General features: G+C 37.4%; 1 protein-coding gene across 2 annotated transcripts in view; it reads left to right on the top strand.

Annotated features, from left to right (window-relative positions):
* GALNT12 (polypeptide N-acetylgalactosaminyltransferase 12) overlaps positions 1-16093 on the top strand; it is a 46267-nt gene extending 30174 nt beyond the window's left edge. For both annotated transcript variants that reach the window (XM_062569694.1, XM_062569695.1), the window contains exons 8-10: positions 5120-5233; positions 11330-11485; positions 14292-16093. In XM_062569694.1, the coding sequence (XP_062425678.1) occupies positions 5120-5233; positions 11330-11485; positions 14292-14429 (408 nt within the window). In that variant the 3' untranslated portion in view covers positions 14430-16093. The remainder of the gene's footprint in view (positions 1-5119; positions 5234-11329; positions 11486-14291) is intronic.
* The last annotated feature ends 294 nt before the right edge of the window (positions 16094-16387 follow it).

The raw sequence follows: 16387 nt of genomic DNA on the forward strand, positions 1-16387 counted from the left end.
AAAAGAACCAGAAATAGCAGAGTGTTTCCCTTGTTAATTTTCAACAGACATTCACAGAAATATAGCTAAGTATTTTGAGAACAGTGAAAACAAGCCAAAAAAGATTAGCGTAACCACAGAGTACCTTGTCAATGACATGATGGTCATTACTCAGATTCTCCTAATTCCAAAAGTCATCAGGAATTGAGTGAGGGATTGATTTCAAACTCTGTTAATTAACCCCAAGTTGGCTCAAGTGACTTTATTTTCTTTTTATGCCTCTGGTGGGAGTCTTCAATTCTTCAAATACAATACTAGAGTCAAAGGATATGTATTGCACTTCTACATTTAACAATTTCAGCTATATTCTGAAGTGTTAGCCCACTTGCCTAATGGGACATTCAGAATTTGTGTTGGAAAATCTAAAACCTTTCACTGAGAAAAATCTTAGTGAAGTGAGTTAGTTCTGACATAGCATCTGTTTTGGCCACCTTTGAGTATGCACTTACCAGCAGAGACTATTCTCTATTTGTGCTTCAGCTGATGTGAAATCTAAAATGGATCTGAACCACAACCGTGCTCTTGCAAATTGTCCACCTAGATAGTCCAGATGAGATTTGCTTACCAGTCTCAGCTGCCTTGGGAATGGATGACATGGGTGTCTCTAGGAAGGACTCGGAGCCATCTTGTGTGCTTAATAATAGTATTGTGACATTGTTACATAGTGAAACTACATGAGTATATGGGAATCAGGCAGTGCTGTGATCTTCTCATGTTGCTAGTGCATGTAGAAATTCATGGTTGTAAAGCAAGTGAATATTCTGCAGTTCTGTCCCCTCTAAGGTGTACTGAATATAGCTGGCCTTCAGGGTATGCATCTGAGGATAATGATTATGGTCAATCAATAAATTTGGCCTTGAATTTGGCATCAAAATTGCCTTTAAAGGACAGTGTAGACACCAAAATGGCCACTTTCCTGTAAGTTTGATCACTTGAGAGCAAGACCATATTATGTTCTGATATGAGTGAGAGATTTTCTTGCTTCTCAGGCAATTTCTAGCTGATGTACCAGATGAGCTTGAAAAACTAAGCTGATAGATGTCTGTTGTAACTGTCTAACCATTAGCTCTTTTCACTATCTATACTTAAAGGCTTCTATGGTTGACTGAATCAGTCAGGAGATGAAATATTTGAATTTTTCAAATAGCAGCTTCCTTCAACATTTTTCCCCAGGACCATTTCATCCTAAAGGAATTTCCAAATGCTCAGTCATTTTTTACTTTTAATTCAGTCCAGATAAAACCTTCAAAAAAAAAAAAAAAAAGAAAAAAGAAAGAAAGAAAGAAAAGAAAAGAAAAAAGATGGTGCATGCCTTTAAAAATATGAAGAGTTTTGTTCTACTAACACGTGAAAAGGATCATTTTGTAAATTACCTAGATAATGTGGAGTTATAGGCAACCGTACAGAAGAAGAGACCTTAGCTATGTGGATAAAGATATGTAGTCACAAAGGCTATTGCATAGTCAGTATTACAAGTTCTCAGAGCTAGCAGACTCCAAAACAGCCTCCTCTAGGGTAGAGGAACCTCTAGAACTTCATTATAATAAAATTTGTAGAGTTGCCGCTTGAGATTAGATTGGTACCTAAGATGACTAGACCTTGAGATCTGGTGCCCACCACAGCAATGTATCATAAAAAAATGCAATTTAGGGGCTCTTCCACCACTTTTTATTGGCTGTACTGCCTCTCCAAACCTGAAGTAGACTTTTTAAAGGAAGTGGAAGAAACTCAGGTGTCTAATACTAATCTCACATGAACACACCATAGCTTAAGATAGATGCTTATATGCTCTTAAGTCTCCTAGAGAGTTATGGCCTTTATGGGGTAAGCAGATGAATACTGACAAGCATGTGTTATCACCGATTCATTCCAAGAATCTCAGCCGTCAGTGTTGTATACTCATTTCAGCATTGCAGTTAAGAAATTAACAGAAATCTGAGAATATTACTCACTTCCCTGCCCCCCCCCCCCCCCCCAAAAAATGCTACTTCGAAGACAACATGCACTCAGTAAGATTGTTCCCTGTGACTGCTGAGATTATATCTGAGGTAAAAACGTATGCCTGGCCAATAACATGAAGTTGTTGGCTTGCTACAAATACATATCCTACTATGCCCCACAGTATCATCTGCCCATACCACTAAGCCACCAATACCAATGTCACTGTGGAAAAATAAGGAGGATCCTGTTTATTTTGTGGATGAAGAGAAAGGTTAGTTATGTTCCTCTGGCAGTATTTTTCTGCTAATGTAATGAAGTGTTAATGTTAAAAATCTGTTGCCTGTGCTGTACTTACAGTTGTATGATTTTTTTTAAATGCAGAGAATATTTACAGAATGCCATTTGTATTGCATCATTATATACAAGTGTCCAGATGTTAGGAAATGACAGATTTAAATTTCTCCAAGCAGTAGGTGATTCCAAATCTTTCATAATGATGAATATCTCAATTGGCATTTACTACCTACCTTAGCTTCCAAACAGAACAGTAACTGAATGGCACCTGCAGTGTTTCAATAGGAGACAGAAGTTGAACAAACAGCCTACTAGTTGCATGGGCAGAACTTTTGAGAACTGTACATTTTAATGGCAAGTTGATCAAAATTTTTCTTGTTTCTATTTCTCTAATGCAGCATTCAGCAAAAAAAATAAGGTAAGTCATAGAGAAAATTTGTTCTTATTCCATGGATTGTTTATAGTGAATATTGGGAAAAAAAGATAGCTTCAGATGTGAATAGACTATTATTTTGGTAGTGTTTTGTGAGTTCTTAAGGAACATAAGGAACTTGAATTGTCTATTCTCATTTAACAAAGGGAAAATATTGCTTTCACAAGTTCTCTCATGTTTTTTTGCTTTGGAACAGATGACTGGTGGTTTTATTCATAAGTGGTGTTGAGATCAGATTCTCAAATCATTTTCAAATCTTTGTCATCTTGGATCAGGTCATTTATCTGATTAGTACGTGAGTATCTCCACAAATTGAATCTTCAGCATCTGTGAGGATTACTAGTCAAGTGTGGGTATAAAAGAACATCTACAAATGTCTGATATGACAAACCACAAGATTCATGCTGAAATAAGGACCATATATATTTAGAAATATGCCTGCCCATACCACAAATATTTATACGTGAAATAAAAATTGAGAGATTATATGTGATAATGCCATGTGAGCACAGACTCAATTTTAAACCATCTGAAATTAAACTTAAGTTAGTAATCTTTTATATAGATTTTGTTTTGCTTTCTAAATTTAGGCATTGTGCCATATACGTAGCAAAGCATTCTTGCACCTGAGTTGTAGTAATTCTCCAGCAATTTAATATAGGTTATTTAAAATTACAAAAGCCACAAAATGGACCACGTTCCATAGTGCATGCTGGGGGATGCCAGTGAAGAGCTTGCGCTTGGAATGACAGTGAAACTTGAGGTTGGCTGGGATGGCAATAAGGATAAGTACTTCGCTATGTTTATCTTCCTGTTGGAATCAGGAGGCCATCAGCCAAAGTTAAAAATACTAATGGAAGAACCCCTGATCCAGAGAAGGCTGACAGCAACAGAAACTGACTTACAATTTTAGAGACACAATTACCATTTTTAAGTTGGTATGACTTTAGGTTGACATTTCTTTACATAGAACATGGAAACATGAGATGTTTTTTGTTTTATTTATGTAATCCTGTGGTGCATGTTAAAAATCATCTATAGAAGGTGCTTTCATTCTTATTTTTTTCATGTAATTTTTTCACTGGTATTACAAAGGTAAACAAAAATGCCTTCTTTTGACAGTTTAGAAGAATATGTTAGTATAGTAAGTGTGGAGTATGTTAGTAAAGTGAATGTATAGTAAAGAATGTTCAGAGGATTTCTTTTATTTCTGGTAAGCTTGGACACTAAAATGAGAATGATTTTGCTTAATCCTTCCAGCAAATGCATAGTGGAAACATGGTCAGAAGGAATTAAGTGGCAAAGCTTGTTAGGTCAGAACTGCAGAGTTAAGACATTTGCCCCAATCTGTTTGATTTTCCCTTTTGCAATGTTCATGTTCCTTTATTGTCTACATTAAGAACTGAGGATATAATTCCCAGTACTAGTGAAGAGAGAGGAAATTACACTTTACTTAAGTAACTCTACTTGAGCAAACTCTACAGAGATTTACTCTGCTTATTCTTTTAGCATGTGACACAATTCTGTTCAGTAATGGGAGCATTCAGGTTGAAAGTGTTTACAGAATCTGTTTTGCTCCACGTAATTTTGAATTTGGTTTAGTGGTTAATTACTAGAATTCTGTATTTTTTATGATGTTGTTCAACTTATTTTTAGTTACTTTTGACTTTTGAATGCTTAGAAAATGCAGATCCTTATTAATTAACATGATTTTTTGAAATCATGCAACTTACTATGTTAAATTCTAATTTACAAGTTTTGCAGCTATTGTGCCAGAGGTCAGTAACAGGTAATGGAACATATCTGAACATACTTTAATATGGTATATGGTGGTTTTTTTAAAAGAGAAATCTCACCCCACTTTCAAGATTTCTGGTCTTAACATCTGACTGCTTGTCAACCTCCAGAGAGTACTGGAAGAGAATAAATATTTTAGAGAATAAGTCCTTTGAACATATTTCATTTGAAAAAATGAGAAAAGAATGTGGTCTTTTTTTCATAAGAAAATTAAGTAAATCTAAGGGAGGAGGGAGAATAAAAGACCTGGCAGACTCATTTTGCATAAGTTCTGACTTTTTGAGTTTCAACATAGCTTTTCATAGTTCCTACCTGCTTCACTCGCAGGTGGATATACACTGGAACATGGTGTCATTCCTAGGGGAACCCATAATGTCTGGCTGGTTCAGTGTCCTGAGTCAGAATGATCCCAACAGTTTTATTTCACATCAGTCTGAAAGAGCTAGTGCCGCTAGATGGGTCTATTTGGTCCACTCAAATTCATTCAAACCACTTCGAGCTCTGGGATATAAACCTCACAGTCCAGCAGTATGAGTGTAAAGTGATTGCAATGTATCCTCCTTACTTTAACACTAAAGCACTTCAGATGCTTTAAAACACTCTTGTTTTGAACAGCTGAAGAACAGAGGAATGGTGAACTTCTGTTTTGATTATAACCCTCCAAATGAACATGAAGTAACTGGACACAGGGTCATACTGTACCCATGTCATGGCATGGGACAAAATCAGGTAAGACGACAGTAAGTATGGTAAGAAGCATTCCAGCACTGAGAGACTGTGTTGCCACAGTAAGGTGATCTTGGAGCTAGAGCTCTATTTTTGATTCTCCATTGAATGCTTTTAATTTCCTTGTAAGCTCAGGCCAGACCTTCTTAGTTCAACATCCCTACTCATACCAGGGAAGAGACAAATAGCTTAGTCATGCCTTTCCACAGCTTGCTAGCAGAGGTTAATAACATTGCAGTGCAGTTATATGACTAATGGACCAGTGTTTGCTTATCTCCAGCTGCGCTAGACAGAGCAGTATACCTATCTGCTTTTGTCCATCTCTCCAGACCCCATAGTAACATTGCAAACCTCTCCTGGGTCTGCCTGTGCCTATCATTATGCCTTTTCTTCTTGGTGTTTGTCTGACTGTGTAAAAGGTTCAGAATGGCATCCTCTCCTACAGTCTATCCTAAAAATGTTCTCCTAAGCCAAGATGGATCCTTTCTACAGCTTCAATTTTGGTTTTCTTGGTTTTAAGTAGTGAAGCTAAAAATGTTTGCTGGCATCTTTCTCCATGCTGATTGAAACTGTGTGCAACAGGTTATGATTCCAATAAAGCTGTTTACATACTGGTGTGGTGAAAGAGCTGTAGGGCATCAGCTGTCAATAGACAGTAATCACTGTATGTTTTAAATGGTTTTGAGTAGCCATCTTCTCAATTTGGCATGTGATGTTCAACATAAGGCATGTGATATGTATTTGCTTATGTAGTGTCCTTTTTGTTTTTTAAACCAGATTAGACTATATGGCATTCTCTGCAGTTGTGAAAGAAATCTTATCAAAGTCTATAAATATCTTAAGGGGGGGAGTCAAGAGGATGTGGCCAAACTCTTTTTAGTAGTGCCATGCGACAGGACAAGAGGCAAAGGGCTAGAGGACAAGAGGCAAAAGAGAAAAACTGAAACACAGGAAGTTCTGCCTGAATATAAGGAAGAACTTCTTTCCTGTGAGAGTGAGAAAGCTCTGGACCAGGTTGCCCAGAGAGGTTGTGGACTCTCCTTCTCTGGAGCTATTCAAAACCTGCCTAGATGTGATGCTCTAGGTGACCCTGCTTGAGCAGGGGGATAGGACTAGATGATCTCCAGAGGTCCCTTCCAAGCTCAACCATTCTGTGATTCTGTGAAAAGTGGAGAAATAAAAGGTCTTGTTGAGTTTCAATACCTAACTGTGAGTGGTTTGACTGCTTTTTAGGAAATTAATCCAAACTTTTGTTTAGGAAAGGAAAAATAGCATTAGAAAAGCACGACAGATGTGACACCCACGCAGTTTATCAGCTGCCTTTCTGAACTTGTCTCTGCTTTTTAAAAAAATACAAAAGCTAAAGGAGTAAAAAACAAACCTGTATTGAAAAGAAAGTTTCTAATATGAATTGCATTTTACTTAGAAATTGAAAACAAACAACAGTTCAAGGTCTGTGTTTCAGACCTAACAGGGACTAGGTCTGTTTCTAGCAGCAAGTTTATTGCCATAAGTAGTAGAAATATTATTTATAATATTATTATGTTGTATTAGTTATTAGTTTATTAAATAACTTTAATAACATTTTTAAATAACTTTCCTAAAATTTCTGATATCGATAATGCCAAGTGTATGTCAAGCACACTAATCCAGTCCATACCAATCCATTTTTTCTCCCTCAATTCAGCTTTCTGCCCAGGCTGGGTGTACTTCTCTATACCCATACAAACAATCAGATAAGCTAGTTAGCCACTTTCTTATTGTGATTGCTTTCCTAGATTAAGATCACTCTTACCTATAGGATTACCTGCTCACAAACACATGCTTTTTAAGGTATTTTTTCTGTCTTACGGATTTCAGAGAGGAGACAGGTAGAATATTTTTGTATTTGTTTTAACAAGAACAGTTAATTTAAATTTTATCTTTTCTATCCACCTCCCGAAAAAAAGAACATCAGGTAAAATGTGAAAGCAGAAGAGAAGTACCATTGCTATTTGAAAAGGTTCTTATGAGATTTCCACAATTCTCCTTTATTCAGCTGGCACTAAAAAATTAACTGCTAGTCTATTGCAAAGTTATCACACCACTGGATATTAATTTTTTTACACCTCTACTAGTAAGAGGCATCCAGGTGCCCATGACAGGAGGCACTAGGCTGTGAGTAGTGATGATCACCGACTCATGCAATTAGTGCTCTCTCTGCTGGCACCTCACCAGCAGGAAGATAGGGAGCTATTTGAGAGCAGAGCCAAGAGCTGGCAAAAGAGGGGATGAGCTGGGGTGACAGGTAGTACTGTAAGAGGAAGAGTGGACATCAGCAAGAGCTGTAGGAACAGGGTGGCTGGAGGAGGACAGATGTAGAATTACACATGTGATGTGAAGTAAAATGGGAGTCAGGATTCTTGAGTCTGCATCTCCCTTTTTCTAGCTCACAAACAGCTGTGAAACCTGCTAGTGTAACACGTCTGCATTTCCTACCCTTCCCCACGCTCTTTACATAGCTGTTTCTGAAAGATAACAGCTCATTCTCAACATGAATTCCTTAGCTCTGCATACAGCTGATGACAGCAGGCCTGAAACAGTCAAATCTCACCCATGCATGTCCAATGTGGTGAGCTAATGGAACTGATGGTGGCAATAGGTTTGTCAGCCTCTAGTTACATCAATGCTAAGAAAGAACAGGTCACTTTACTACTGAGTTTTGAAGATGCTCCCTGACAACAGGCAGCTCTTAACTTCCGTGTAATCATTGGAAGGGAATTAGCCATCCTGATTCTAGCCTTTCCTGCCTGTTCTCATTGTATCTGCTCTTGTCACTTTGTTCGTTACCCCGTACAGCCTTATTAGAGAGTTCCGCTCCAGTCAGCTCCTCCGTGCCTTGTGTCTCAGCCCTACTTTCTCCTCTGCATGCAGCGAGTGGTCTCTCTGCCATGCCAGCCGGCTCCCAGTGTGTTTCTCTCACTGCATTGCTCATTCTCTTTTCCCAGTTATTAATGCTAGCAATTTCTCTCTGCGCCTGGTCTGTCATGTCCTACTTCTTGTCAAAAGCCTCTCCTCTTTCCTGGCTAGTTCCCTTTTTTTTCCTCTGTTTTTTTCCTCTTCATCTCTCCCTCTAGTTGTGATGTTTGTTCACCATTCATCGCTTTCTTCCTCAAATAGTACTCACCACTGCACATTCAAAATATCATAAGATAAGAGAATGAAGTTTCTTCTCCAGAGTACAGCTCACTAAAGGTGTTCTCCAAAACATCTTGGTAGAATTTAACACTAATGAATGTTAACTTAGTCAGCCATAAGTATCTTACACTGCAGTACACCCATTCTCTGGCATGATATGCCAGAGGCTGGTGGCTGTTTATGCAGGGGACAACTGCAAAAGCTCTGCAAAAGCTCTTTTGGCTGGAAGCAATTCTCCACTTAAAGTGACCTCTGAATAGCTGTGCACTGTGCCAAGAGGAGAGTGCTCTGTGTTCTTGATTATTTATGAAGTCCAGCACCTGCTCCCATTTAATGCCTTAGTAAGTATAACCACTCTTGGAGAACTATCTGAGATTCAGAGTACATAGTCACTGTGTCCAATTGAATCCAGTCGCACAATTCCATGGCCTCAGTGAGAGGGTTCTCTTCAGTTCCTGGATTGCTTTTGAGTAAGCAGTAAGAAAACTAGCTATGGGATGTTTAAAATTAGCATGTTCAGTACAGCAAGAAGGTGAGGATATGATTTGCAGTGATAGGAGCTGAGTATATGCGGAAGAGAGGTAGAAAATAAGCAAAGCAAAAGTTGCACCTCAGGTTGATGATGTTTTGTGGAAGCACCTGACACAGGCCAGAAGGAAAGGCTTTGCAATTTGGACCATTAAAGGGCTGGGAACCAGAACAGAGGGGACTGGTTCATGGTGGCCTACTCAACTAACATGGTAAGAGGATCTGTAACAGCTGAGCGGCCTGCATGGTCTGACACTACCCCACCACTATTCCCATCTGTGGTTGATAACTTTGAGGCAAGTAGAGAGAAGCAATGGAGGGCTTTGCCCTCACAATTTCTGTGGCAGATCTAGTAACCTCACTGCTGGTTATGTCACCCAAAATGTGCCTGTAGAGTACAAACTCCTTCCTGTCTGCAGAGAGCTGTATTCAGATACACAGAGAGTGTGTTTCAGGGCCTGGTGGGGTAGCAGAAATCCTCTGCCTCTTTTACCACAGAGCACTGATACAGCTGGGACATGTCCCATAGGTTTCCCAGAAATGGTAGGCAGCTTAGTAAAAGGCCTCATCAAGTTTCCCTGTGGCATATAAAGGAATCTACCAGCTCTCTGAAAGAAAGAAGTGCAGTAAGGCTACTAGATATTGGGCCATAAATCAATTTGTAAATGCTTCCTTTCCATGCAACCTTTGTTTTGGGGCAAGCGAATACCACTAAAAAAGAACTGTATCATGCTCATTAAGTAAGAAGGCATGAATGCTTGGTTGTTAATAATGTAACTCCAATCCGTAATGTTATCCATTTTATTGGCTTTTCTTCTGCCAGATCTGATGCAACATTTTTAAGAGGCAATTGAAGAAAGATGTCAGCAGTAACAAATGCTTTGTCCTAGTTGCTCCTCTATTTACTCTTGATACATCTGGTATAATCAGCAACTTGTAGGCCTTCAGTGATATTCAAATACAGTTTTCTACAAAGAATTATTATATCTTATAAATCTAATAATGAATAAGACCCTAGCTGTCACCTTGTAAAAGTAGCAGCTGAATATATGCTGGGATGCAGTGTCTCTCCAGACAAACAAAGCGAAGCTTTTTCTTTATTCACAAATCCTAGGTTTAAAGTCAGTGCCCAGATAGCTCTCTGGGGTGGCTGAAGGAATGATGGCGAACAGGTTAGTTCTGGGGGGTCAGTTACATCGCTGGCAAAAATAAAAACAAAAAAGTTATGAAAATCTACAAGCTGACATAATAGGCACTAGTACCAATTTAGTCAAGATCAGAGCTCTTATACCTCAATGACCATGAATTTTAAAATTTTGTGGTCCTGTAGTATCTTATAACTCCATTTCTAAGCTCTCTTTCAGTGCTGATGATCCTGTGTTTCATTCCAATATATGCAGTGTTTCAGAATTGGTACAGTCCCCTTCACCCTTTCTTTCTCTGTTTCCAGAGGAGAAACAAAACATAAGAGAAGGATTCCTTTTGTCCCTCAAGTCCATCCCTTTATTGCTTTCCAGTAATGCAGCTATACTACTGTTAATGAGCAATTTTCTAATGTGTATAAAACTCTTGTCTACTCCACTGAGTATAATCTAAATCAGTTCTAAACACACATCTGTGCACTATAGTCATTAAATTATTTACAAGGGTGCTAAATACAAACATCTCTCAAATTCTACCATTCTCTTTAATGAAGTCCAGAATATGGCAAATGTCCATGATAAATATAAAAATTTCAAGGAACTCTTCAACCATTGCTGAAGGAGCCAAGATGCTTTAGAACATGTAACATCTCTGTAAATATTGTACATCAAGCAAGACCAGTAAATTGCCTTTATTAAAGTTCTGCTGAGATTTCAAAGAAGCTGTAGCTGCTTTGCTCCAAACTATCTTAAAATTTCATGTAAAGAAATGCTCAGCACCATGCATCCTAGTGCTTTGTAGTTGGAAATGAACCTTGACCAAATTGCATTTGAACTATTCAGTGAGGAGCTCCTTAATAAAAAGTGACATTGCTTTATGACAACTGAACTAAGATGGCATAATGTCAGTCTATAAACTGTTTTCTGTCTTATTTTAGGAGTGATCTAGAATTTGAAAGTAGTATATTACAGTTTTATAGGTCCTTTAATGTTGGACATCTGTTTTCTAGTGCATTTTTTCAGCATTTCATACATTTGGAGTGCTATCAAAGTCAAGTAGTACTGTGGCAAGATTGATTTTCTGTAAAATAGTAAGTAAATCACCGCAGTTAAGCGTTCTTGAATATTTTTAGCAGGATTTCTCTCCACAGTGGCAACTTTAATATGTAAATTTAATTATAGTAGCCTCATATGCATTCTTGTGTACATACAAAGTTGCTTTTATCCTTTGTTTCTTCTCTTGGATTTGTAGTTTTTCGAATACACATCCCATAATGAAATACGTTACAACACTCGGCAGCCAGAAGTCTGTGCAGCAGTTGATTCAGGAACTGACTATTTGACAATGTACTTGTGTGAAGAAAATGTTCATAGTATTCCTGAAAATCAGAAGTTTATTTTCAGAGAGGTAAGTGTGCCTGTTTGCTTTTGGTTGGTTCATTGGTAGGTTGGTTTGGGAGGAAAAGGGAGGTAATTTTTTTTTTTTGTCTAATTTTATTACCTACACATCATGCAAGTCATAATTACTTTGTATTCGGAGTGGGATTTTACTTCCATAGGCCGAAATCTCTGGAAGAAATTTACTCTCGTGAATTTTAATATTTTACCAATTCCCATAGAACAGCAGAGTAACAGCACTGCACAGGTAAAGCCCCAGACGTATAAAAAGTAGAAACATGAGAAGAAGGGAAACACCCTTCCTTAACTTCAGAGGAACTGAGCAGGACTGTAGATGCGTTTGTCTTCACTCTTTCCTCATCTGGTCCTGACTGAGGGCTGCTCAGTTGTTTCCCACACCTGCATCTTCTCCTGAGGACCTTGGTGCTTTCGTTCCCTTTCCCCAGCCCTATTTCATAGCTGGCCTTCTTTTGCTCTCCATACTGTGACTTCTCTTACTCACCCAGATTTTATACCTCCATATATCCCTGATATCTTACCCTTTACACTTTGCTACTACTTTACATTCTTCTCTGTTTCCCTGAAGCTTCCTCTAGTCATCTTCAAATAATTCCTGTTGACCTCCCCATGAGCACCAGAAATGTCATCTGGGCTTTTCTGCAATGCAGTCAAGTTGTACAGCTTGATGAGCTATCAAAAAATACCTTCCATCCTTTTCACTGCTAACCCTAGACAGGACAAATCTTCCCGTGTGTGGGAAGTCAACAAATCTGTCTCACTTCTTCTTCAATGCCTATCCCCAAAGAGGAGAAATACCAAGAAGTATGTATGGAGTATACTAGTAAACATAATATATGGCCCTAGAAACCAATGTGTTTAGTAGATTTTAATCTCAGAAGGAGTTCATGAATGCATGAGAGAATACAAAATGCATGAAAAATGATGGCCATAGTCAAGTTCTTGGATGTCATTATTTGACAAAAGGAAAAGGTCACATAATGTATCTAAATGTTTGGTCTACACAATGTGTCTACATAACATATCTAAATTCTACATACTCCACCCCTGACAAATTTATGTTTAGATACTTCCACCAGTGGTGGAAAATTCTAAAGAATTTACTTTGGGAAATCGGTGGCAGAGGAAATTCTAAAGAAAAATAAGAAAATTACTACCTTCACTGAATCTAGTCTAGATTGAATACTACAGTGATAATACAGAATAAAAGGAAATATTTAAAATGCTGACTTTTTAAATGACATGTTTCATTTTTAATACTGATTTTTAATACAATTTCTCAAATTCATACTTGTTAATCCCTAAGATGATATATATTGAATGAATCTCTGTCATTTCAGGAAAGAAAGAACAGGGGCGATGCAATTTTGAAATACATCCGTTTCCACTACATTTCTAAGCATTAACTTCTGAAGTAATTTCTTAAGTTTCAGATGCTATATCTTCTTTTCTTCTCATGATTAATTTCTTCCTGTATGTGATTTGAACATATTGTTCTGCACTGATTCCTCTTCTTCTGTTGCATTAAATTAAAATCATTGGTGCTTGCATTTCAAAGCAAGTGATTGACCGAATGTCAGTACTGCATTTCCTTTGCTTTGTGTGCAGAAGCATCAGACACTAGAAAAGCTGTCCTTATAGATATACCAGAGAAATAACATAATCAAAGATTTGGACAAGTGTACATCATTGGCCACCAGAAGCTGTGGTTTTATGATTCAGTTAGAACAACATTCCTGATGACAGAATAACAGACTCTAAAAGGAGTCAGGTTTACACTTAAAACAAGGGTGTGTGTGGAAGCCATCAGAGGCTTTGGAAATTGTTACCTGTTGGAATGCCCCTGGGTCTCCTCTCAGAGCACTTGGACTGTTTTGTTGTTTTTTTTTTTTTTTTTTTTTTTTTTTTTTTTTTTTTTTTTTTTGTGGTTCATTATCTTAGTTGACATTGCTGCCAGATTTAAGTGAGCTACATGAACTGGAGATAAAACATTCTCAGAGACTCCTGTAATAGGAGGGCCTGAGGCCTCAAGTAATGTGCTTTGGTGAATCTGGTGGTGGTGGCCTGTCAGACTTTACACCTATAGGCAGCTGTATTACCCTCAGGCAAATCAAGAGATTTTCAGTCAGAGGGGATGCTTAGAATTTTTTGCCTTTTCCACTAAAAATATATCCTTTAAAGGCAAGCCACATTTTTGCTAAAGTAAATGCAACATCCTTAATTCTACTTACAAGAAATGCAGTAAGATGATGAATTTAACTAATGCTTGTGTTCAGCTTTGGTTTTCTCTGTTCATATTGTGATGCAGTAGCAAAAGGAATTAAAATGAGGGCGTGAAACCGTTAAGAGGTGCTCGCATGCCTGCAGACAGTGCGAGGCCTGTAGCAGACCCCCGATGCGCTGGGACTGGGGCTTCTTGGAGTCGGGTTGCTTGGGGATGCAGCCCAAAGCGGGTAGTAAATTCCATCTAAGGCTCAATACTGGCACGAGACCAATAGTCAACAAGTACCCTAAGGGAAAGTTGAAAATAACTTTAAAGTGAGTAAAGCAAATCCTTTATAAACTTAGATGTCAAGATATGTATGACTCTAAAGTGAAGTAAGTGCAAGTTGAAAAGCAGGGTCTTTGATAAAGTTTCAGAAAGGCTTATATTAGGCATTTTGATTCACTGCATAGTCCCAAGAGAAGGATACATATGATACATGTTTCTTATGAATGTTTTCTGTTACTTTTAAAATATAGTAATGTATTTGTAAGTCTTAAGGCTTGATAAAAATTATACTTTTTCTTTTTTGTAGGATGGCACTTTGCTTCATGTGCAAACCCAGAAGTGCTTACAGGCAGAGTCAAACTCTTACAATGGTAATCCAGCACCACTGTTACGACCATGTACCAATGCAGAATACCAAAAATGGTTCTTCAAAGAAAGAAGTTGATCCAGATGTCATCTAGTATACAGCTGAATACGAAAACGTTATCTTTCTAGTCAGCAGCTCATTAGCCTTTTGAAAATTACATAATTGATATATTTTTGTATGAAAAGAACTGTAATCAGTTTACAAGCATTGAACTTTGTTTTCTGGAGCATTAAAAGGCACTAAGCATTGAGAGCTATGTAAAATAAGTAGTATGGTTATATCATACCACAGAAACTGCACCTCTTCTGTTCTCTTTATCTGGCAGCTACATAAATGTTTCTAAAGTGTCTTAAGTTCTTTTCATAAGTGACAATATATTTTTTTATACTACTGTGTGACAGTCAAAGCAAGGCAGTCAGAATAATTGCACTAATGTTACCTGCCAATAACTTAAAATATTTATTTTTCTACTAAAACATTCTACAATTGTGTTTTGAACACGTACTAGTTAGTAATTCTTTTTGTCTTTTAAATATGAAGAGGGCCTGATTCTGCCCTATGCAACTACCTAGAACCCTCACTGAAGACAGTGTGGATTTGCATGTGAAAGCAGAATGCAGGTCCTCATATTTTTGCACAAATAACAATCTAGATGCATAAAAATTGCACATGCCTAACAATACTGTACCTTAAATATTGTGACATTTTCAGGTGTTCATGGCAGTTGATGATTTCTAATAGTGCTGAAGGCTGTTCTTGGAGTAAAATGGGGATTTTTCTCATCTCACTTAAATAAGATGACAATATTTAATGGTGATGCTCTGGGAAGATCTAATTAGAATTACAAGGATCTAGCCCTGCAATTGCATCCCAGACTGAAGAGTTTGTTTTAACATTAAGTGTATTTTCAATATGCTCAAAACTTGCAAGATCAGACCTTGGAATAATTCTTCTGATACAGAGGATTTGTTTCAAAATTACTGTTAGAGAAAATGAATCTAAACATATCATTATCTTTCAGTTAAACTGTAAATGTAAAATGTAAATTCTCATGTGTAAAAATGAATATATAAGCAAATATTGATTTGCAGCTAATTGACATATTTTGAAAATACAAAAATTGTCTTCAAGATTATAACTTGCATTTTGTCTGGGGATTCCTCTTCTGAGTAAATTGTTTGTGTCAGTGTATACATTCCTACTGAAAACATCGGATTTAACCTGCATCAGTAGAAAAGTTGTTTTTTGAGGTGCACGGGATCTGCCTTACCTGATCAGACAAGCAGAGTGTATAGCAATGTCTTTGACCACCATAATTACAATATTGATTAAAGAGTTTTAACTCATAACAAAAGTTTCTGTCTATATCAGCTGGAGGTATGCTTACAAGTTAAAGGATGAAAATTTAAACCATTTTTCCCCCAGAAGTCTTGGCATCTGTTTGGGTTAATTTTTTATTTCTTTCATTATTTTCTTTCTTCCTCTTTTTTATATACAGTGTACAGTCCTTTATTTGAATCCTCATAACCTAATATCATGTTGGCATGTCTATTTATATGATTAGAGCTTGGAGGAGGGATTCTTCCTGTGGGAGATACATATGCAAGGTTCTTTCAAGATTTTTATAAAACCACGTAGATCAAATGGTTTTGTAAGCACCTTCAAAGTTCTGTCTCTGGGGGTGGATTAATGAAACTGATGTTAGAACTAATAAAATACTTAATGAATCAGTAGAGTGACAAGTGTCTTTACAACTATCTTTTGTTCTTATGGTCAATAGTTTTCTTTTAATCATTTCTCTGATCTCTTAGGCTCTGATCCTTACAGTACTTGGAGAAAGACAGGTTTATTTTATACTCTCTCAGATTCCTTTTATTGAACTCGTTAGTGCTTTTGTTCACCTGTTAGCTGCAACTGTGTTGAGTTTATGGAACCACAAATCAAAACTCGGTGTCTGCATGACAGAGTTGTTAGAACCCCAGCAAGATTTTGTTTCTGCCTTGCCTTCATGCCTTTCAATTGAATTACGTTAATAA

This window comes from Rhea pennata, chromosome 2 (assembly GCF_028389875.1).
Source record: "Rhea pennata isolate bPtePen1 chromosome 2, bPtePen1.pri, whole genome shotgun sequence".
NCBI lineage: Eukaryota > Metazoa > Chordata > Aves > Rheiformes > Rheidae > Rhea > Rhea pennata.